The sequence below is a fragment of the Cyprinodon variegatus genome, unplaced genomic scaffold, assembly GCF_000732505.1.
Source record: "Cyprinodon variegatus isolate N-32 unplaced genomic scaffold, C_variegatus-1.0 Scaffold790, whole genome shotgun sequence".
Classification (NCBI taxonomy): Eukaryota; Metazoa; Chordata; class Actinopteri; order Cyprinodontiformes; family Cyprinodontidae; genus Cyprinodon; species Cyprinodon variegatus.
In genome coordinates, this window is record NW_015151243.1 from 671,259 (window position 1) to 696,874 (window position 25,616).

At 36.9% G+C, this 25,616-nt stretch overlaps 1 protein-coding gene across 2 annotated transcripts in view; it reads right to left on the reverse strand.

The window, feature by feature from the left end:
- Positions 1-25,616, reverse strand: part of LOC107098578 (A disintegrin and metalloproteinase with thrombospondin motifs 3-like) — a 232,713-nt gene that overhangs the window by 169,610 nt on the left and 37,487 nt on the right. For both annotated transcript variants that reach the window (XM_015396319.1, XM_015396318.1), the window contains exon 2: positions 17,867-18,023. In XM_015396319.1, coding sequence (XP_015251805.1) covers positions 17,867-18,023 — 157 coding nt within the window. The remainder of the gene's footprint in view (positions 1-17,866; positions 18,024-25,616) is intronic.

Genomic DNA, 25,616 nt, shown 5'->3' on the forward strand with positions numbered 1-25,616 from the left:
TATATATATATATATATATATATATATATATATGAATATATATATATATATATACATACATACATACATACAATACATTGCATAGAGAAAACTAAAAGTCAGTTTCCTTTTAGTCAATATCACACAAGTGACTTTATTAAAATTTATAATTGCTCTAATCACAAAAGATGAAACACAAAGAAAAAGATGGATCTTTTCTCTGATGCTGGAACAAACAATCATTTAGTTTTAAACTCTTTAAACATGGGGCTGTCATTAATGAGGATGTTGCTGAGATAAAATACAAAACAACAATTAGGAAAGTCTGATATAAAAGTAAATTTTCATTAGAGATTTGGTGTTTTTTTCCTCTAGTTCTGGTGTTAAAGGCAGGCTGTTTACATTTAAACGTTGTCACCCTCTTTCTGTTGGCATGCTGCCTATCTGTTGTGCTGTTGAGCAACAGAAAGTCTGAGGCCAGTTTGTAAGTGGCAGAAATTAAGGCCTGCAGAGGACAACGTTGGGCCTGTTTGAGTTGGTCGGTTACAACATGCGGCAAAACTTAGGCTCCATTCATGCAGGGGTGCAAACTACCTTTTTGGAAGAAACGTCTACTGTATTTCCTTTAAGGCAGTTCAATATATTTTCGTGACCTGCATCCGTTTTTTTCCCACCCCTCCTCTCTCTTTCTGTCCAAGAACAAACAACTCAATGTCATCGTTGAAAGGTCGAGCAGCAAACTGCTTTAAAATACAGCTGATAAAAAGTGAAATATATAAAAGCCTGAGCGGTGAATATGCCAGTCTGAGGATGAAGGGTGGTGCACATTTGTGAATGGAGTGCATTTTCACCCACACACACAGACAGGATGTTTTCTGTCCTGCTTGTTATTTTAGTTAGTAGTTAGAAAACCCACTCAGCCTCCATGATGCCAGTCTCTTAAAATAGAAATTTTAAGACCTGATTGAGCCGCTTCGTTCATTTCATGTGCTTCAGTTTTTCCTTTGCATTCGCTGATTGATTCAGTTGAAGTAAATTTGCGACAGTATTATTACAATTCAGGCATAATAAAATACATCCACAGTGCAACTGTGTTATAATAAAGGGGTCTGAAGATCTTATCAGCATATACAGTTTTCTGAAAAAAAGTTTTCATTATGTCAACTGGAATGCATCACATCAAGAAAAAAACTTTTTGTCACGAATGATTTAAGAAAACTTTAAAAATTATGAATACTTGTATATAAGAAAGACGTTGTTATATTTAAAACTTTCATTGTCTCAGAATAACCTCATTTTTGGTTCATTTTCATATGCACACTCAGACCTGATGTCTACCAAACCTCACAAACAAACAAATAAAAGCATCCCTTGAACAGAGCCTGAAGGTTGCAAACATGAAGTAGATAACAAAACCTGAAAAAGCAACATGTCATCTAAAATACTATAAAAGACAGACTTCCAGTGTCTGCAGCGTTCACTTTCTTGCACAATCAAAACATGTTGTCATCAGGCCGAGAAAACCAAAGTGTTTCAACAACACATTCTCCGCCTCGCAGAAAGCTTCAGTACTTTGTCTGTCTCAAAAAAGATGTAGGATCAAAACAAGGAGAGAGAATTTAAAACATCTGGATCTCTGCAGAACAGACTGGGTGAAAAGAAATGCACCAGCGAGCTGCCACTTAAGATGTATTTTTTTTTCTTACTCTGTGTTGCACAACATTGTCAAAGTCTTTTCTCCTCTTCCTTCTAGAATCTTGGCTTTGTCTGGTCTGGCTAATTACCACCAGGTTTAAAATGGAAACAGCTCATCAGGCGCATGAAGGGTCCACACTTGTGAAGACGTGAGGCAATGTGGAAAGTATCTGCTTAATCTGTCAGTTTATGATGCAAACAGAGAAGCCAGGTTCAGGTGGAGGCGTGCCTGGCATGGTTGAGGAGGGCAGAGATGATAGGAGGGAACGAGCATCTACTGTTTTATTCAGAGTTCAGAGTAGAAACACGAGGAGGGGATGCTAAGAATTCACTGAAGGTTTCAAAGCTGGTGACACAAAACAACGCACTCCTCAAAGGGTAAGGAGGGCTAGAGTGTTTCCTTCACCTCAGACATTGATGAAACTTCATCTATTGATATCTTAGACGACCTGTACTTAATAAAAACCAAGCAAAACACCTGATAACCTTACATTTTTTTCAATTACAGAAACTAATTTTCTCCTGCTTTCTAAACACACACAACTCACGTCAACAATCTTATTCTAAGCACACCTCCATATAATAGACATTGGACTGTGATGTGCTCATTTCTGAGCTCATTGTCGAGTTGAATCATGTCTGAAGGGCTGCTGAAGTTCAGAGTGAAGCATTTTCCCTCCCGACGGAAGGACAGTGAGCCGAGTCTTTCAGCTAAGCTAGTGTTGGATTATAGGAAAGCCATTAGTGGCAACTGAGAATTAATTTGCATTTATCAAACTACCCCGGAAACAATAACTGTTCATTGAGTTGAGCTCAGGAAAGCAAAGGCAGCAGCAGATAATAAAAAAAAGCTATTTCTTTTCTTTCACTTGCATTTTTCAGAAGAAAGTAAAGCTGTAACTTGCATTCCTGCAGGCATCTGTATCAAAGAGGAGCGGAAATTACCTTTGCAACAACCTTTCATAATGAGCATGCAGATGACAAGAGCAAACCCTAAAACTTACAGTTAACACGAAAAATAAGTTCTGCTCAAATGAGTTCAGTGTAAACGAACATCTGCTGCAGTGAATAACTGGCTGTTGGGGAACAAATTGTTTTGAAAATGGTCACTAATGCTACAGGTGTTAATATCTTGGGTTTTACCAACAGTATCGTAAAAGTAAAATCCCCTATAAACCAAAGAATGGGTTTTCCATAACAATTCAAAAGGTTAAAGCACATTTCCTTGATGTTCTTCTCTATTCACATTGTCAAAGTTCTGGGTCATCTCTAACATTCTGCTGTTTAGCTTATATGATGTTTTCCACAAGATAGAGTTCTTTGGGACTGAAAAGACAAAAGCTAGATATGCATTTCTATGTTGATTCTCTGATATTTCTGGTTAAACACTGAATATTCTGACAAAAACCTCAGGAGGTCCAGTTTACACAGGACACATGAGTCATAGATTAGAAACCCAAACTTTGAGATTATGAAATCTCTTTCAAAAGAAAATAAAAGTCATATTTTAGGAATGTTTAAAAAGTCTTACTATGCAGATGATTTCAATAAAAGAATCTATGAATTATAAAATAAATATACACAAACTTTTTTTTTTTTCCCAATGTTATTGAGTGAGCTTTTACCACAACTTAAAGCTACAGTGTGTAATTTTTAGCGACATCTAACGTTCAGACTGCAGACCGCAGCAACATGAACATATCCCCCCCACCGCTTCTCCCCCCCAACAGTACGGCGAGCGTTACGGGACAAAATGTCTTCCACGACGTCCGCATCACCTACCTTCTCAAGTGATGAGGTTTGTTTACATAGATAATTTTAATACTGCCATCTATTGTTCAGTACCGTCTCAGTTCATCTCTCTCAACTTGCCGTAGTTACTTTCGAGCGTAATGGGCGATCTCGCAATCGCTAGTTTGTTGGCTCTGCGCTGCCGTAGCGCAAAGATGTCTGCCTCCATGGCTGCGAGACCCGCTCCTATGTAATTATAAATAACGAATTCTAAGGCAACGCAAATATTGAGGTTAAGAGGCTGAGCTCGTAGATGATGATAAATAACATAGTTATGTATAATATATTACATTTCTGACTGTATATCCCTGTAATTATTACACACTGTAGCTTTAATGTGTGTCTGATTAGAAAAAATAAAAAATGAATTCATAGGAATGATAAATTGCTCTGAAACAATATAAGGAAAGCCTGCAACTTGGGGAATATTATTGAATAATTATGAGATAATATTGATTGCAACAGAGAAAAAAAAATATTATTCTTCTTCCATTTAAAATGATGAAATTTGAATGTTAATTTTCCATTAGATTTAGCATCATGACAAAGACGATCCTGGTAAATTTTGGCCATAAAGGACTTTAAATTATAACTTAAAAGAACAATATTGACATCATACTTGAAATTTAAAAGAATACAATTAAATTCAAGCAGACTTCTGTTATTTTACCATTACAGGTTTTGACATTGTGCAGCTCTAAGCTTTTTTTAAATCCCCCATTAGGTCACAAACCATGTGATAACTAAAGACACAGCTTCTGTACAAATCTGGAAGTGCCAATTACATTTTTCCCTTGTCACACCATCTGCTTAGAGGCTCCCATTAGGCAGAAGGTGGCGAGACGTTCCAATTTGTGTGGGACTGTGCTGCATTTTTGAATCCTATCCCAAAAATTGAAACAATCCCTCCTGTCTGACTGGCCAAATTATAAAAAAAGTCAAAAGAATCATCAAAAAGGTGCTTCCGTTAACTGTAAAGAAAGCAGAGCTGCAGTAACAATGTCACAGAGCTAAGCCAGGCGGCAAACAGAATAGAAACAGTCCTGACCAACCTACACACCATACTTGGAAAAAATATTGATAAGTTGAATGTAATTAAAACTACATTTAAACAAAATGCAGCCAAGGCTGATTCTTGGAGACCTTTCTGTGAAGTATATAAATATATATATAATTTTTTTTTTTTCAATTTCACATAATCTGCTTTCTCTCAAAGTCTTACCATTTGTAAAGAATGCTGTTTGTTGTAGGACCAAACTCATCCCTTTACTCTATAGCCTATTTTATCTCGCAATTCAAAGATTTTGCTGTTTATTGTCTCCAAAGCGAATGTGTTTTACTTTGCCACCGTGTCTTTCTTCTTCTCTGGATCATGTCGTTGCCAAATTGCTGCCAAACTGCTGCATGGGTTTGACCAAAATAGACCTTCAGACCTTCAGTCAGAGCTACCAACCCCATTCCTTTTCACCGAGATGTAAACTCACAACCTCATACAATCCCATTTCCTGTTGGATTGGACACTAAATCTTGTCCAGTGTGTTTGTGCCTTAACTCATTCATCATGCTCGACCCATCCACGTCTAACAGAAAGAAATGAAAGAAGGGCTGCTTTTCTCTCCGTGTCTCTGGCATCAACTCCAGGCAGCCTCAGGAAGGGAAAATAGTAAAAAAATGCTGAACCCCTGTCTAAATCTCCAGTATACAGCTGCTCAGACGCCCTCATCCATTTACTTAACGATTCTGATTCAGCTGGGTTGTGTTCCATTTATTTCCAGAAATCAAAGCAATCCTAAGAATTTGCACAAGAACTAGTTTAATGCCTTTAAATCCTGAATACACCGCAGAGTCCAGATGAAATCGTGGATGTTAAACAGCTACATATAATGCAAAGTTAGAAATGGCTGTATGAGCTGGCACCATCCCAATGGTGAAAGAATGCTCTGGCCACAGACTTGAATTTATGGTGACACATTTTGCATTGCATATGTTCAGACTGAGGCAGCCGTCATTCATTTCCACTTATTGAAAAGAAACACAGATGAAAAGAAATTTAAGAGGCAGACTGCATTTCTATGTGCCTCCTTTACTTTACTTTACTTTACTCATGACTTGAATGCTGTACTTTTGATTAGCTTAACAAACAGAGCTTGGGGATATTGAAAGGAACTGTCCACTTCAGCATGTCTTCTGCTGCTAGTGAAAGGGGGATTTTAAGAGGCAGCTTAGTCATATACTTGGACTCATTCATAGAATAAAAGTTCATAATAACTAATCTTTTTATAGTACCTTTTTCCTGTTCATTTGAATTTTTTTCCATCCCTCAGACTAAGTTACTTATGCCCCACTGAGACAAAACTTTGCCTCACATTGTTCTTAGCATGGAATCTCTTTTTATAGTCTCCGGAGTGCCTTATTTCCTTGACATCCACTTGAATATGGCATTAACGGATGCTTTGGCTATAAAGCCGGTAGATTGCTTTTCTATTTTCAGTACAATGGAAAAACAATACCTTTACATCAAAGTATTTGGTGGGGGAGGGCAGGCAGAGAAAGCTAGGAAGCTAGAGGAAACTCTCAATTTCTTGAGTTATTACACAATCATAAAGCCATAGACTTTGAAAGAACCAAGAAAAAAGATACTGATAGACACTTTCTTTAGCATGTTTCAATATGAAACACAAATTTCTACTGCCAAAAAAGCATTTGAACATTTATCAAGTTGTGATCATTTTGTGATTTTTTTCACACATTGAACTAAATATTGAAAAACTTTATTTTTTTGGTTAGTCATGAACATTTGATTAAATGTATGTGCTTAGATTGTTGATATGATCTAATCCACACAGATTGAAAACTCAAAAACATACATATATGTCAATATAAAAGGAGTATTTCAATTTTTTTTCTGAAAGAATATTTATACCATTTGAAATCCTTCTAATAATGAAAAAAATCTTTATTTGCATTACACTCTTCAAACTTAATCTTACTATCAAAAGCATAGAGCTGCCAGGGAAAATCCGTGCCTATATGTATGTAAGCCTGTCGTATTCTCACACTTTGAGGATGAAAAAAGAGCAAAGTAGCAGTTGCTAAATATTTCAAAATGTTAAAAAGTAGTCTGGCCATGAAGACTGACTAAAAATCTCAGACTTTAGCTATACATAAAGTATTGCTTATGAGCAGCATAAAATGCTTTCCCTCACAGGGCAGATGCAACAGAGACTTGGATAATCTCAAAAAATGAATAAACACTAATAAATATAAGTTAAAGTTACTTTGAGATAGAAATCTACCCTACCAATCTAAATGTTGATCTCTTTGAGCTTTGTAAAGAAACAATGTTCTGGGTGATTATTATTACCTCAGCAAGTGTAATCCTTCCAGCTTACAGTTGCTTTCTTTGGCATCTCTACTACAGAAATATGTTTAATAGGAAAACAGAAAATGTTACTGATGGTTTTTATTTGCAGGAGTGACTGTAGAATTTAATTTCTACAAGCTTCAGAAGAGAAGCTGCCAAATGAGGCAAAGACCTTTGGAATTATTTGCTTAGATTCCTGTGGCATAAACAGGAGGGGCATCGTTTTTTGTTTTTTTTTCCTCTGGTGTAAAGTTCAACAGGTCCTTTCTCACAATAAAGGTGACTATTGATAACAGTTTAGATTCCTGAAGCGCCTTCTAGACAGTTCCATGTCCTACAAGGCTGCAGTCAACCCAAACCTGTAGCTTTCTAATAAAGTCAAAAAGCAGTAATTCAGTTTCAGGCCCCAGTCTCTCTATAACATTCCATATCAACCTGTTTAATTTTTAGCTTCAGTAAAATATGATATTTGGAGTTGTTTAAACTTTTTTGTGTTTTCTATTAATGTATTGTTGTTGTATATTAGGTTTCAAACCATTTAAACAACCCTTTGCCCATATTAGTATTCAATATAATTGCTGCAGTATGATTTAGATGGATGATACAGCTAACTTGACCTTCCTGATTCTTATAGAAAAATACTTGTAACATTGTTTTCATTTCTAAAGAACGTTAAATACTTTTGTGTTTGAACCTTTACTGATTAATCCTTTATGACAATAAAATCAGTACTGACCCTTTCTAAAACAGACTTAGTCTGACAAACATTAAAGAACCTTTGTTTTTGCCAGTAATAAAGGACGCAATAAATGGAAACATTAACTGTGATTAAAACTAAACCAATAATTAATTTTAACTTGATTCATACAGTAGATATATTCCTAACCTATCACCCAAAATAATAGTCTTCTTTGAGTATACCTTTGATGCACTTTTCAGATCAGCAAAGACAGACTCAAACCTCAATCAGTTCACTGAGTCTTTCAAATCAACATGTTCTTATAATCCTAATTTCTTTCTAAATATGTTAAAGCATGTTCTAAATCAATTATTTTAACTTGTTAATTTAGAAACAAAGAAAGGAATTTAGATAATTCTTGATTAATCCTTAATAATTTAAGTCAACATTAAATGTCAGGAATCTGTTAAACCTGAATGACTATCAGCCAAGAGACAATGAGAATATTGTGTCCACGTTCTGAGATGTCCATTCTTGTATATCAAGCGAAATTAGCAATGTTTCATAGAGGTAACTTCTGATTGGCTGACCAGGGTGTCGTGACGACTCTGAAACAAACCTGATCTACCTGCCAGATATCAGCAGTAAAAAAGGGTTTGTTTAGGAATGTATTATTTGACTCCTATAAGTAGATTTGTTGGTCCAAATCAGTTCTGGGGTAATATGAAAGAATAAAACCACCCGTAATTAACTTAACCAAACAAACCAGCTAGCTTCCTTCCACAATCTGAGGAGCATTTTCCAGTGAGATATTCCCTATTGGAATCACAGGTCAAAGAATAAGAGACATTGAGGGATGAAACAAAAAGTTGATCAAGTAGAGCACATTCCTCCTCCGTTAAGAATGTTCTTTGATTGTAGAAATGCTAGAATGTTGAAGACATTTGAATTCATTTTATTCATTTATTTTCCACTTAATTTTCCTCTTAATAAATCTTTATATACAGAGCTCAGATATCCAAGTCATTAAACTTTCTAATTAAACTTAGGAGAACGCTCTTAAGTAGGGGCCATCCTGTCACTGTATAAGCGAAGCACGGGACTGTTCCATGTGGCTGACATTAGGTCGGCCCTATTGTGATTCATGTTGCACTCCTGAGGGGTTGCCCTCTGTCAGCGGTCCAGTTCATTGTCTATTTATGGACATGATATCCAAGTACAGTCAAGGGCTGAAAAAGGATCCCCTCCCGCAAAGACCTGCAGCACATGCTAAGGCAGTTAGTGGCAAAGTGCAAATAGATAGGGATGAGAATCAGCTATTCCAAGTCAGAGCCCAAAGTTTTTAAAAGGAAAAAAGTGTTTTTTAGCTTTTAGCGTCAGGTTGGAGGAGAGCTAAGGTATCAAGTGGAGATCTTTGAAGTATCTCTGGGTCCTGTTCACAAGTGAGGGGAGAAAGGAGCTGAAGATCAATAGATGGACCAGTGAGGACGCTGCACGAATGCGGAAGCCTCACAGATCTACTATGGTAAAATGAGGTGAGCAATAAGGCAAAGCTTTATTGATTTACCAGTCAGTCTACTTTCCTACCCTCACCTATGGTGAGTCTGGCTCACGGCTAAGAGAACAAGATGCCACATATGCTGGTTGGGCCCTCGCTTAGATATAAGTTGAGAAAGTAGAGGTAGATCACTTTCACATTGAGAGTGAACTGAGGTGGCTGAGAAATGTTTTTTTTGGATGCCTCGCTGGATGGCTCCCAAAGGATGTGTTTGAGGCACATCCGACTGGGAGGAGGCCCAGGACACGCTGGAGAGACTACTGTATGTCCTTTGGTTGAAGTCTGGCAGTCTGTTCTGAAAGTGATGTCTATGTGACCCGGTCCTGGATGAAGCAGAGGAAAACTAGTACAGGCATTAAACTAGTAAGCTCTAATAACACTTTAAAACCTTGGTTTCCTTTGGTTAACTTGTGACTTTCAAACATGTCTATTTCCCTGTAAACATAGCTTATACAATTAATATATTATTTTATATTTTATCTTGTTTGTTTGTGTTTATTTAAGTGTGATCTGTTCAACATAAAGCTTATAAAATGCTTACTGATGGTTAACAGGAATCTTAAATCTAAAATTTAAAAGAAATTAATTGTGTTATTACATTTGATAAAAGACGACTAATAGGGAAGGTAAATATTTATTGTTTTTTATAAAACGTTGACAGAGTTATGGCACAGATTTAGACAAAATACCCTTAAGTCTAAATTGGTCTGATCAAAAGCAGCTGGAAAGCCCCAAAGGTGGGTGTAGTAAAAAACAGTGGATTAGGCTATTGTTTTGAGATGAAACCCTAGACAGGTATAAAGATTAAAAGCAGATCAAAAGCGAAACAAGACGGTATAAATTTCTAATATCTGTCATCATATGATATGTTTTTCTTGTGATCAAAGGATAAACTAAACTTCTGTGTGCTACACTGATCCAACGGGGTTTGCTGAAAGGTTTTAACCAACTTCAGAAAGACAATAATTGCTTTCTCTTAACAATGTAAACAGTATTTTATTTTTAAAAAGAGCAAATAATCAAATATATCCACACATAACTGTTCTTTTTTGGCAAAAGATGCATTGATAGTAAATAGTTTTAATATGGGAACTGGAAAGATGTTGGAAAACAAAACTACACTAAGCTCCAGTCAAAGAGATGCTTACCCTTTCAAAATTAATAATTTTCTATGAGGACCCTAAAGACAAATATTTTCAAAGGAAACAATAAGATACTAAAGAAAAAGGATCTGAGTTTCTGTTCACCAGGGGTGTTATTCAAGGTAAACTATAAGAAAGCAGAAAACTGCTCTGCTTGTCATAAATTGGGAGCATTCTGCTGCTGAGACCCCAGCAGCTTTCAGCCTAACCCTTTGCCTCTCAACAGGGAATGAGAGGTTCCCAAACAAGCACAGCACCCTGACCATACAGAGCTCAGAGTTCTGAAAGATTACAAGAAACAATACAGAATCTGCTGTAGCAACTTGACCTACTTTGCAGCTTTTAAAAGCCCTGTGTGAAGTATTCTGATAAAAAAAAACATGAAAAATTTAAGCATGATCATCTGCCGACAACAATGCAATGTTTCATGAGGACACTAAGAGAAATAAAGACCTTCAGCAAATACTATGAAGTCAAATCAAAGTTGTCCCGTTTTATCTTTGATTGAACATTCCAGATTTGGAAATGCAGCATTTCAGCAGGTCTATGGATGGTAAATGGTCCTGTATTTGTAAAGCGCTTTTTCAACTCAGGAGACTTGACCAAAGCACTTTACATTATATTCACCCATTCACACACACAAACTGAGGCCGACAAGCTACATTATAGCTACACTGACAGAAGCGAGGTTGCCGTACACAGTTCCACCGGGCCCTCTCACCACTATTTCTGACACCATCGGCAATGTGGATGTCTCCAATTGGAGGTTGGGTTAAAATCCCACCTCTGACAGGGAAGGTCTGACTTTTTTCTACTTCACACCAAACCATTTCATCAAGACATCATCAAATATATGCTGTTTATTGCTCTACAGATTGGAAATTCTGCTTTGTTTGCCCGAAAAAGGTTTTCTTTTAAAAGCTTGTTTAATTCTGCTCTCCACATGAATGTTGCACACTCTTGTTAAAGTCATAAGGAAACGACTGTTCCAACCGTTGCATTGCCAAATTCTCCCGAGTGGTGCCCGACATTACACAAGTGAATAAAGTGAATATGATTGGTCAATTATCAAGGGGGCGGGATTGTTGTGGCGGAAGGTTCGCAAGCATAGTGATACAAAGGGCTGTCCTAATTCATGACTCTTTCAAAGAATCCTTCAAATCCAGCCCATAAATTTGTCCTTCCTTTCCCAATCTGGTGCCCACCATTTCATGATTGTGAAAGCAAATTTGTTGGGCTGTTATCTAGCTCTGGGGACATTCATTTCCAATGCTATATTGGCAAAACAGGATACAGAACAAAGAAAACATAGACAAAAAAAGTAGATGAATACTTTAGAAATGTGCTCCTAATTTTCTTATACAAGTACCAGATTTCTTCAAGGTTTAAATAGGAAGATCAGAAATCACAATAGTTGGGATCAAGAAAACATAGAATTTTGTCCTAAATATTGTGAGTGGAAAATCTGACTCTATGTACAATGATTATTGTGACCATTCTGATCTTGATTTTGTTAAGGAAAGCTCTGTGTTTACACCTTGAAGCTTTCTCTCTCCTTTTCTTTTTCCTGGAAAGAGATCACTTGGGACAAACTCTTGAAATAACGCTTCATAATGTATGTATTGAATAACCATGACAACATATTTTGATAGAAATTGTAATCTTACTCAGATCGAAGAAGTTTCTTAGGTATACAGAAGGCAGAAATTATCAACTGGGCTCACATCTCGTGAAGTGGCAAAGAATCACAGTTTATAAAAGCATTTTATACAAGTCCAGTCTGCCACATCATCACATCATTACATCATACACGTTAGCAGATGAGGAGACATCCATGTCTCCAGCCTTATCAAAATATTACACTTTGTTTTTTGCTAAAGGACATCCTCATTCCATTCCCAAATCTTTGCCACGGACATAACAAAGATAATAAATGTATATAGTCGGACAGAGGAACTGGCCTAATTACATAAACTACTGGGGAAAACATTAGTTCTGACACGCAACAGACAGGGAATGTCAGGGTGTAGTAGACTCACACACCAACAATGATAATTATCCTAACAATTTAAATATTTTTAATGTCCTTTATCATATTTTGTTTAATTTCTTGCCATAAAACATGGCTCTGGTGTTTAATGAACAGTTAGTAAACAGTTTGTAGCCGTATTGCCTTAGAAAAGAACAACTTTATTAAAGTAGATAGACACATTGTAGCAAGGTGACAGAGAGGCTTTGAGGTAAACGACAACATAATGGCCTTTGGCAATATAGAAAAGAAGGCTGAGTGTAACAACAAAATAGATATAGAAAGCACAATCATTTCTTCTAAGGTTTGTCAGGAAGCAGAAAAAATAAGCCTTAAATATATCAGCTCCACCAATAGCTAAATGGCCTGTCCATTGACAAGATAAGGGGCCTCCAGCTTAAGAACTGGACTCAGTGCACAGTTTCACTTTGCTCTTAAAAGCCTCTAATTTGATTTAGATTCATCATCTGAGACTCTAATCGAAGCTCTGACACATGATACAGTGCAGGATTGTTTCTTTTTCTGTGAAATATTTCAATGCATGCAGCTGGATCCTGTCAGGACAGCAGAGATTAATATGCTGTGCATCATTTGCTACAAAAATGTCAATTTGTGAGATAAGAATAACATTTGCAAAAATGCATGTTGACATTTACCAATGCATGCTGGTATGGGTGGAGTAGCTTTCTTACCATGTAAACATTGTGGGTTTAATGAATGTTTCCCTCTGCTTCATGTCAGTACCACGGGGCAAGGCATTTATGGGTGATTTAGTGAATGCATTAGGTTAAATGGGGCTCTAGCGATTGAATTATTATTATTCAGTCCATTTCCAATTCAAAAATCTAAATGGGGTAATAGTAGCCAACACATTTGTGGCATCAAGCATCATGTACCCATTCTTCATTTACAACTATCACTTAAAACACAGGTGTCAAACTGGTTCCAGAAAGGGCCGTGTGGCTGCAGGTTTTCTTTCCAACCAAGCAATAGCACACTAGACTCCAGTCATCTCATCAAGTCATCATGTTCAGATTGGACTCACTTGATGAGATGACTGGAGTCTAGTGTGCTATTGCTTGGTAGGAAAGGAAACCTGCAGCCACACGGCCCTTTCTGGAACCAGTTTGACACCCCTGACTTACAGTAAAACAAGAATAAAAACTAAGAGTTAAAAATAATTTTCGTAATCCCTACACGTCAAAGAATGTTTATTCAACCCATTACACCTATATCACCTAAAAGAAAATATTATTTTCTGTACAAAATCTCAAAGATACATATGTATTATTCATTTTATTGTTAATTAACATTTGTTTTATAGTGATTCACATAGGTGGTAGCAAACATTCAATCTGAAATTAGTTCTTTTCAATTCAGAATTGGCTGGTGAAAGCTTTGCGGAAATTTTAGACTGGAATAAGATCATAAAAATGCTTCTCTGAAAACAAAGGATCTTTCTGTGGAAATATTTAACAGCGTTTTCAGAACTGAGTGAATAGTTTTTTGGTACAGAAGGTTTCTCTCCCCAAGAACTTAAGACTATTGATTGATAGATGATTGTATAAAATTAGCGAATTCAGATGAGCTAATATTTTGAATGCCGTATTTTCCTTTATGAATATTTTCCCTTTTCCTTTGCTATGATCCATTTCAGGATCACAGCAGCTGATTACAGAATTACAGGTCTACTGTTATTGCCAACAATAAATCCATTTAAAAACACACCCGCTAAAGATCCTGACAGATATTCTACTGTTAAAAGATAAGAACTCAACATGGGAATATCGCACGAGGGAAGCAGCAAAAAGAGTCCAACACTTATGGTGGCTCTACTATACAGCATCAATCACACTCTCTACTGTTCATCCTTTCTCTGCTTATACATTTTCCTAATTTCCTTTCTAATCTTCTCCGCTTGTCCAAAACAGTACATTAAATTCCCTGATTCAGGTTTGGAAGCCCACATAAAAGTTTGCATGGACCACCTAAGATGATTCACTAATGTCCTTCCTTTAACTAAGTGTAGGGCAACCGGTATCAGGTCGGGTTTGGTCGCACCGTCCCTGGCTGGCTCCGTCCCCCGGCTGGCTCCATGCCCCCGTCCGCCGGGGTTCTCTGACCAGCCCCAGAGCTGACGGCTCAGTTCAAATGCCCAAACCCAAATCTGGTCACCCTAACTAAGTGTATTTGATGCTGGAATGAGTGGGGTTCAACTCCTGCAAATAACATTAGCAGTTAGCCTCATCTTGTTTTGATGAGACCATAAACGCTGGCTAAAATTGAAAACAGAGTGTCGTTAATGAGAGAAAGCCATAACTGCTAATACATATAGTATTGGTGTGTCAATAAAAGATTTGCTGAAGTATATACTTCATGTATAAATTAGGTTAATATTAAGATGAGAAAAATAAAGTTTAGAAATGATCTGATTTGGGTACCATGAACAACAGCTAAATAAGGATTCCTTTTGTATTACGTCAGTAGACCTTCCACTTATCTGTGATTCCATGTGGCTAATTAAAAGGCAACTTTTTTCCAAGTGAGATTCTTTGCAAAAGTTGATTTGCAGGAAAACAATTAACTTTATCTTTAATACATAAAAAAAGTGGAAATGAATCAGATAGGTTAGTTTTACAAATTTGCTATCAAACTTTAAAATATAAAAGTGCTTATTTTAATTATCAAAATAACAGCTCCAGAGTTTCATAGTAATGAAGCCAATGCGGAAACTGAATTACCTGCCCTCATCTTAAGAGGCTTACCTGTCTTCAAAGTAAACCAATCAGCTTTGAACCACACCCCCACGAAGCCCAATCATCATCCAGAATTCATTTTAAAAGGTCTTCAAACCCACTGCTCAGCCTCAAACACAGCCAAGCACAAGAAGTGGTTGCGCTACGTCTGTTTTCGACTCAGATGACCCTGATTCAACCCACTTCCATCCCCTTCTCCAGTAGCTAAGCTCCATCTGGCTTTATCAGATGGACTGGTTCATACAAACCTGTGTTTATGCAAGCTGGATATATAGTATATCTTCTGGGTCTCGAGTGAAGTACTAGTACTAGTTTGTTTCTTTGTTTATAAGCACCATGAAAATCTTTATTTCTATATTTCAGTCATGACAAACTCCAGAGGAATTAAGGTAATTTAATTTTTACAAACATTTCTAAATTAAATAAAAGTATTTCTGTGGCAGACATGTCAGTGGCCATTTATGTACCATATATGAAATTTCTTTTATAAGAAAAAATTCCTTTGAAACAAACATTTTGCAATCTAGTCACCATCTTTTTTCTAAAATTTCCGAACATGGACTCCAGCAGGAAATTGCTAAGTATTTCACCATGTAGTTGTAACCTCAGTATGCTGGATATAAAAGCATTTTTGAGATTGCCCCCCCAGACCAGGGTGAAGTTACAGCTTGTATACCAGAGTGCTTAAAGTCAAAGAAAAAAGGGAAAAAATTAAAATAGACCCATAAATTGTCTGTAGTTTGTGACACTTTCAGTTTTTTCTCAGATGATTTTTATACTTTTGCTGTAAAATGTTTTGAGGACATACAGTATTTTCCCAAAAAGAAATCAGGGCAAAAAAAATCTCTTGGCAGACTGGGCACAAATTCCACCCAGAATGCAACATTAAATGAGTTTATCAGAAGCTTAGTTCAAACATCAAAATCAAGCTACTTTAATGATCTGCATTCAAAAACATTTACTCATAACATTTATTTGATAAAGCCTTTAAATCCCGCTTTAGTTTTTCATATAAATGCAGATAGAGATGGAAACAACACCGATCACGCATCATCAGAAGCACAATACTGCAGTTTGATGTGCAGGATGTAAATGTCTTTACTAGAACCCATGCATGTAGATGTCTATAGAGCTGTAAAATGTCTAGAATATGTGCCCTGCACCTGCATTCAATCCAGCTAAGTCAATACTATGCAGAACAATTTTTCCCTGCAATTAAGGGGCTGAAAGAAAGAGATGGGCACCGACCAAGAACAAAATATTGATTGGAACCAGTTATAACATTTCAGTTCTCTGGGAAATATTCATATTTTTACATTTTCGACTCCTAGTTTCAATTCCCAGTCAGCTGACTGGAAGAAGACACAGAATACAAACAAAGAAGAATTTGAAGTATATTTACAACCATCTGTTTGAGTGGCAGCATTGGAAACTTCTGCTTAACATTAATTCCAGACATGACCAGTCAGCTATGTACCAGATAGGGATTTTATCAAGGAAAGGAGAGCTGACAACCAACGTGATTGAACACCCCAGGAGTCAGAATGAGATTGACCCATCTTTGACCCACTCCGATGGTGTTGAGTTAAGGTAAGTTCCCTTAGGGACTTCCCCTGGACAAGGAGCCCACCTTCTGCAGGAAGAAGAGATCTGTTCTAACAGTTTTCTTAATTTTTCATCATTTTAACAGATACCTGTCTCATTTCCTACACAGTCTACACATCACAATCACTAAAACCTAGAGCTATCAGATTTATAAATAATTCTAAGGGTAAGTTTATTCATTATTCAGGTCATTTCTTTTAGTATCTGTTTCTGAAATGTTTTTAGTGAATGACAGCATGCTCGTAATTTCTTTGTCCACAAAGTTAAACATAACTACTTCCACATCTAGTTGAGTGGATGGGGTAGGGTGGAAAACGCAGGGGAAATCTTGAAATTCCTTCCTCGGCAAAACACCTTTTGAGCTGCTTTTCCCTTCGGCTCTGACTCTCAGCCTAACACTGCACCACAGTCAGAGCCAGGTCAGTAAAATAATACAAATAGTCTAATGTGGTTTAAGAACCTGCAGGATTAGACACTGGATATGATAAATGTATTTTATTTAGGTTTATTTTATTTATTTAAGTATTAACTCCACACAAATATGGAACCCTGTGGAAAGAAAATGCATGATTTTACATTAGACTTAATAGGTTTGATATTTATTGGATGAAAATAAACCTATGGCAATTTATTATAAAGTTTTTATAAAAGATAAAAAAATTAAATAATTAAAATTCATCAAATACTTTAGACTATTCCATCTGGACGGAAGTTAGATGATGTAAAACATGTTAGCTTTTATGATGCATCCTCTAAAAGGAATCCAAATCAAAACAAAGATGGCCACTTTGGTTTGAATCCAAGCAATGCCAAATCTTACCAAACGATCCATTAAATAGTTAAATAGTTAAAAAGCCTTTATTGTCATCATATTCTACAACGGATACAATGAGATTTCTGGGACTTCCATTTCAGCTACCGTGAAATAAAAAAATAAAAAATATAAATATATTCAAAGGAAAGGAAATGTAAACAGTACTGGCACAGATTGTGGGGGGGGGGAATAGTGTAAAACAGGTGTAAAGTGACCGACAGTGCAGGTCGGAGTTGAGGGTGGCAATGGCTTGGGGAATAATGCAAAACAGGTGAAAAAGTGCACCACATAACCAGAGCCATGGAGAGCTAAAACGTACGGACTACGAATGAATACTCAGCTTCATCTTCATCATTTGCCTTCCTGCTGTGCTGTTCTTTCTTCATGACTTTGAAAATGACTAGCAGGCCAGCTGACTTTGAACTATTCCTTTTTGGGAGGATAAGGCTCTTACCTTTTAGGTGGTAGTCCACAAAATTGTCAGAGGAGGCCTGCAAAAGTGCCGACCTGCGGTACACCACATGGACCCTGCCTTTATCCTCCATCTCCTGAGTGCCCTTCTCCAGCGGCTCAATGAAGTACTCGTCTGAGTCGGTGCGGATCATTCCAGCCTAGAACAGAACACCAGGTAGATTTCAGTATGTGCACTGTAAAATATTGAAACCTCAATAAGCATTTTTTTTCTTAAAATAAGCCTAGTTTCTTCTACATGAAAGTGTTCTTTTCTTAAATTCAGGAGGTATGTGAGACAGTTTGCCAATGAAACATGACAAAATATGATTAAAATAATAATAAAAACAACTGCATTGTCTTATTTCAAGTGCATATTATCCAATTATCTTATTTTGAGAGTTAAAAAAAACAACTCATTCCTTTGGCAAATAATCTTATTAACCTGCTCAAATTAAAGCTAAATACACTTAATTTGAGACATTCATACTAATTTCTAGATGATTTTTGCAGTGTAGAACCCCAACACATGCTTGTTAGAGAAAATACAACGGATCTTTATTTGTCTATATAAAGTTAGGCTTCAAGATCTTGTAACTGGTTATGGTAAAGAAATTATTTATATCGAAAGATCATGTTTTTCTTCTTCACATATGTTATTGTAAAAACTAAATGGATGTCTTCTTTCTATATTGTTAGATATGTATCCATACAACACAACACAACACAATGACTTCCCCAGATGAATATTAATAAAATATAGGAAATCAAGAAGAACAGATGTGCTAATGCAGTATTTAGTAATTTATCCAGAGCAAAAAATATGCACATCCACCACAGCAATGTCTCCGTCACTCTGTTTACCATTGATTTCGTGTTTCTTTTAGCATCTTTCCATCTGTCTGCCATTATCACCTTGTTACCCAAAAACCGCTGGTGGCGATCAGAAATCCCAAGCATCATTAGAGGTGGACTGGAGCAAACATGCCCGATGATGGCTACCTGCAGCCTGCAGATTTCCTGCAATAAGAATCCAGCCATGCTTCTTATTTAGAGCAGAAATATAAGGTTCCCCCTTCTAAGTGAAGTAGTGTAAAAACTGGATGTCTGACCCATTAAATCTAAACGATGTGCTGAAATCGGTGTCCTGTCCGTAAACTATCCTCAAACATCAAAAGATGCTTTTTTCTGCTTTTATTTAATTTAGAAAAAGGCCCTTTAAGTGCGTTTAGAGCAAAATAATGATGATAATAATACAGAACCCCTGGTTATGATGTGTAAATCTCCTTCATAATATTTATGCTATATTGTTGTAATGTAATCTGAAATGAAATCATCAAAATCCAACATTACATTCAAGCATTTGCTCAGTGGAGGGAAAACATAATCCCATACGACCCAATAATTGTTTTCCACAAAGTCACTGTAGCCAAACTTTTTAAGCAGCCCCACTGTTATTACTTTGAGTCAGTAATCCCCTTTTGATACGACGACTTCGCTCAGAGCTCTCTAGTAATATTTCACAAGGTTAGGAAACACAAAGATACTTTGAGAAAAGATTCTCCAGAACAGTGGCTCTCAAAAATTTAAGAAAAAAAATCACCTTGAAGAAAAGTGAAATAATTTGTTTTAAGATTTAAAAGCAGCAAGTATGCCTGAATTTACAATAGGAGTTTGTTCCATATTTTAGAGAGCAAAGTAATTGAAAGTGGATGGGACTTTTATTCTGCAGCTGAGTTTCTCATAAAATTGAATATTCAGAGGTAAAAAGAATGCTGTTTTTTTTTTTTTTTTTTGTCACCAAATTTTGTCTGGAGTGTCTTACAAACTTAACAGTGCCTCGGAAAATTGTAGGGAAAATATTTAAATAAAATTTAGATTTTTAATCTTTTTACTTGTAGACACTGAAAATTTGGTCTTGTTTTAGTATTTGAAATGGTGATGAAAAATTGAGGGGATTTAAACTGAATATTGAGGCTCATCCTCTAACTGCAAAGGATTTCCCCACCATGGGTTACAGGGTAGTGATATCTAAAGGACACTGAAAAACATTCAAAAAGTAGATTTTTCTTTACTTACTATATAGCATTGTTTATCCCCTTTCAAACCCAGACAGACAGGATCTAATTTTGTATACACTGTAAACCCAGATTTAGTTTGTACTCAAAGAAACTGAGTTAATAGTACTTAGAGAGGTCTAATTTACTGACATTACTTGTTTATTTCAATTAAGCTGAACGTTTTTATGTCCTTTTTCAGTGTAATTATATTTTTAAGTACAATCTACTTATCCGGGTTTACAGTGTAGGGAGACGAAGCATCGAAAACCGAGCCCTGGGTTAAAACACTTGTTCTCAAGTTATTTTTTAGGATAAGAAAAAAAAAAATAAATAAATAACCCTACCTTAACAGAATATACGTAATGAGTAGAGTATAATTTTACATCACAAAAGCTTTCTTTTCAATAGGATATTTTTTTTATCAAACTTCTTATTTAATGCTTTCCCTCTGGAAGTGTTTTGTTATTCTTTTCTTGTTTTTCTTATAAAAACGCCATGGAACAGAGAATTAACAGTACCTACACAAAAGGAATTTAAATTACATTTTGAAAGAAATTTCTATAGCTTTGTCATCAAATATCAGTATATGCAGTAGCAGCCATTCAAAAGGCCCTTTCCAGTCAAACACCAGCCGAATGACCCCCTCCTTCTCCTGGGCATGCATGTTATTTTACATGCATGCCCAGGACTGACTCCACCCTTTCACTGAGTTACAGGGTCTGACCAGGTGATAATGCTTCTCTTTAGATCTTAATGTTCACAAATCATGACAGAAAGAATATTTTAAGTACAAACACTGATGTTTGAAAAAGGAACCGTAGGGGACCACCCAAGGGCCCATCAAGGAAAGTGAGGAAATTTTGAATGGCTACTACTGTATGACTCAGCCTTAAAAACTTTAAACATCAGTTGAGCTGGGATTTTATGCAGTTTCCATTTCTAAAATATTTTTCAGATAAATCTTTTCAACTTCATTTTTTTCCTTTTATTTTATTTATTAATCCAAATCTTCAAATATATCCATAATAAATATACATAACTTTAGATCTGAAATCTTACTAAAGGTATTAGATCTACCTTTAAATTGAAATTTAGGAAATAATGTATTGTTACCACAAAACTTGGTGACCCACAAATGCAACCCTTTGTTGGAGGTTTATAAATACTACACAAGAACAGAGAAATAGTTCTTCCCTAGTTGGCAAGAAGAAGAGAAAAGGTTATCTTGCCTTTGAGTGCTTCTACTTAGTAAGAAGCTCAGCTGTCAAATTCATGGAACTCATAAATAACTATGGATATCTGTGCCTGAGGTAATGGTGGAAGTTAAAACCTGAAAATGAAAAGGGAAAACTCATTCCTCTTCCCACTAAACAAAGCTCATTCAAGCTCTGACCAATTGCACAACTTTATAAGGACCGGCTTTTTGCTATTTCAGATTTTTTTAATTAATGGCTTCAAATAACATTTTGGTTTATCATAACTTAGTGTAGGATTTCTTTTGGCATATTCTCTAAGGAATGCTCTCCTGTTTAGGTTCAGAGGGTGCAGCTCCTCGATTGCATCTTTTGGCTCTATGCTTATTCCATCCGCTCTGTGACACTTGCCCCGTTACTGAAATCGAATCCATATAAGCAACTCACAAAGTGAATGATTTCCATCTCCCTCAGTCCCCAATCTGCTAACTGTTACCCTCTATTCACCAGAGCTGCTAGCTGGGTCAGTTAAAGTTTGTATTTACTCTGACATAGAACTTGGAAACTTTGTGACACAAGCTCCCAGGTTACATTAATAAACAAAATAATTAAATATGTATGTGTACCACATATAGACTGACAGTCTGCCAGTTAATAAACCGGCAGCCATCCTATTTCTCAACAATACAACATCGTGATGCCACATTTCAACATTATGATGTGGTTCTAAATCCTGCAGGACTATGTGTCCGGAGACATAAATAGGTATACATGCCAAAATATACTCCCGACATGATGCTTTCACTTATTGCATATGAAAATGGATCATTTTAGCTGTCCGTCTGTCACTTGGCATCATTCCTTATGAGAAAAACTCCTTGGAGCTCAAATTAAATAAATCTGGGCCTGATTTCCCTGCAATTAATCACACTTAGAACTTACCGCCAAATAATGGAGTTGACATGCATCATTTAACTGCCGGTGGCAATTCCACATGTTGTTTTTTTCCCATCACAACTAATCATCAGAATTATGGAAAAAAAAAAAAACAATCCAATGATTACATTAATGAGCAGCATGAATGTTCTCTAAAAAAAACCTTAAAACTTGGAGTAATTTAATCAGGCCTTTCTCTTTAGTGAAAGTGCAGAGTATATATAAAATAAAAACATATTTCCTTAAAAAGATGTTTAATACTTTTTTTCGTATACTCGGATATAAATGCCTTTTTTGGTAGCTAAAGGGAACCCAAGTCATACTCCTAGTTCTAGTTTAAAAGAAATCAGTGCTTGATGTAAGCTTGTTTCAGAGTGGAGAGATGAAACGATCTCCCTCCAATCAGAGAAGTCTGGACAGATTTAAGCAAAACTGGAGCTTTTTAAATTGCCCTTTAGGTGTAAAATATTGTTGCCTTCCCTTTGGGGAATGGCAGCCTAGTGGTCAGTGCATTGCACTTGGAATCCTGAGGTGTTGAGTTCAAACCCCACTCTCACGGACTGCCACTCTGGCCCCGAGCAAGACCCACACTGCTCCCCAGGCGCAGCACAATGGCAGCCCACTGCTTCCCAAGGGGCCGGGTTAAATGCAGAGAGTTCATTGTGTTGCTCTGTACTTGTGACAGTGTAATCACAGTAAAATGCTTGACATTTTTGCTTCACAACTGCCCTTCATTCTTGAGACTGTACATGTAGCTAAATTATCGGGACAGTCATCTTCCATTTACATGCTACGGCTTTGTTACCTGACAGGTTAAGAGGAAGTATTCATTACAAGAAATTAAACTGATAGTGCCTTAAAAAAAACATATTTAATTAACTTTTCCATGTATTGAATTGAAGAGACTTGCTGAACTGCGAACTATACAATATATGCACACGAAATTGACATATAACCTTGACTTAACTGTACAGGAGATGTAATATTATGTACAGCATGTAAAGCAAGAGAATTCTTGGTATGAGATTTACTAGAACAGAACAAAGATATAAAATCAGAATTAGCTTTACTGTCAAAGTTTCTGCAAACAAACTTTGTATTTAAATGTGATTCCATTTGGCTGACTGTGTCCAAAGGTCTGACCCTGTCATATTTTGTAAATGTACACAAAATATATTGTTTATTGTTGTGGGAGATGACATGGTACGTTTGAATTCTTCAGTAGTCGCAGGAAGTACAGTCTCTACAGGTTATCATTTAAAATATTGGTCTTTTGTGAGGACCAGCTCAGGGCCAGTGTAGGGCCAATGAAGGGGAGATTTCAAGAGTAAAGTAGACGCAGTTTTATTTAAAACGTTAAAGGCTTTGACAGAACTTTGTTGCTTGCAAATAAATAAATAAAAAATGTGTAACTTGTTTTAAAACAGAAATCAAGAATTATTTCTATTACTGCACAATTAATGTAACACTGAAATATGCTGGTAGTAGATAGTTTTCTCTACCTTGGCCTTCATGGCAAGACATATTTTAAAAAAGCCAAATCTATCTTTTCTAAACCAGGAAAAAAACAGATAATTCTTTAAGGCAGCTCACCTGGACCTTACAGCAACGGGCAGTTCAGTGTTGTGCAGGCTTATTCTAGGAAAACATTCTGCATTTTGAGAACACTACAGTGTGAGTTAAGGTTAATAACCCTTTCTTTGACACAAACTAAACTTTTAGAATATTAGTTGAGAATGTAGCTACGTAAACCTGACATTTTTGTTTAATTGATCGGGATATGTTTTAATTGGAAATGTACAACAATGTTTTGAAAGCCTTGTTGTCTGCATTTTCGCTGATCACTGAGCAATGCTCTTTATCACCAGAGAGTCATACTACTGCCAGGAATAGATGGTTTGGAATCTACTTCTTGCTTTCATAACTTAGTAGGGGAGCGTGAAATAATCGTTTCGGCGATATATCAAGATTTTCGGCTTACCAATATAATATTGATTTTCCTGTTCCTAATATTGATTCCAAACATTAATTAATTAATTTATTTATTTATTTTATTTAAAACAATGAGGGAAAATGGGCTGCCTCTGCACTACCACTCTGGTAGATAGCACCCCGGTGCCAAACAAACCCAAACTGTCAGGGTTCGCTGTTCTGTGCTCTGCTTATTCTTTTCCACAGGTAGTTGTTGCTGACAGGTGGGCGTGGCCCCTCACCTGCGGCTCAATTAGGTTGCTCTGCTGAGCTTAAGAGGAGCGTTCATTCAGCTGAAGGATGCCAGAGTGTGGGGTATGCCTAGGCCTCTGTTCTGTCAACAGATCTCTGAAACCTGACGTTTTGGATTCCTGATTCTAATCGTTTTCCTGTCTCCCTTAGTTTGTTGAGCTTTGGATCCCTCATCCACCTGTCTCTGTGCTGTGAGGACTGGTCTCTGAATCCCTGCTGCTCGGATTCTGCTCTTGCGTTTCCTCGAGCCCCCTCGGTGCTACCGAGTCAGACAAGAGACCCCTTTCCTGGATTCACACTGGTTCCTTCAGCTGCCCCTGGAACCTCTCTCCGCTGCGGTGTTGCTCGGGGCCCCCGCCTAAGTCCAACCTGTCGTTCAGCCATCTCCTCGCATCAGAAAGCTGTGAGTTACAAAACTCATTCCTCCACTAACCATCCCCAGATAGGTTATCCGTTATCTGGCGGTAAGCAGAGCAGCAACTACGCAGGTTACTTTTTGCTTATCTTAGTCTTAATCTCCTTCCTCTCTCCTCCCACAGAGCCCTGAACGCTGACGTTCCGAACCTCGTCTACGGCGCCTGCTCAGAATTGACTTTATTGTAGTGTTGTCAATAAAGATCTTAAACTGCTCCAACCCTTAACAATCATAGACAGGTTTCAGGTATTACAGGAGACAATCCCCCCCTTTAACGATAATCCCCCTCTTTAACGACCGACCTTCAGAATCATAGACAGGTTTCAGATATTACAGGCTAACGATGTAACCAAACGACCCACTCATCGGTTTCTGTTTGCATGTTTCCAAGCAATACAAGGCCTTGTCTATATAAAGACTCAACTCACTGCGGATCCGGACATTTGAATTGAGAAAGCTTCCTGGAGAGGTGGCAAAACGTCTTTAAATTTTGGAAACCAAGTCCAGTGGATTTTTTGAACTTTTACGGAATGACTATGACCTGGATGACTAAGAATCTTCATCAGCACATTGTAACTAATGCAAAGCTGCCAAACATGATAGTTTGGATATATATTATAGCTTTTCTGGAAAGTTTGACAAAATATTTGGAAATATAAGATTTGTTCATTTTTATTCTTTGATCATAATGCTTGGAATATTGTCTTAAAAGAGAAAGCAGTCCTGTTTTCAGCCATGATATGCAAGTACCCGGTTCAATCCCCACGGCCTGCAGTGTGGGTCCCTCAGCAAACGACCTTTAACCACACACTGCTCTCGCACACACACTCGCCAGGCAGTGGCAGCCCACTGCTCCCCAAGGGGATGGATTAAATGCTGAGCTGAATTTCTCCAGTGTGACATCACTTAGCATATTGTTTGCATTTA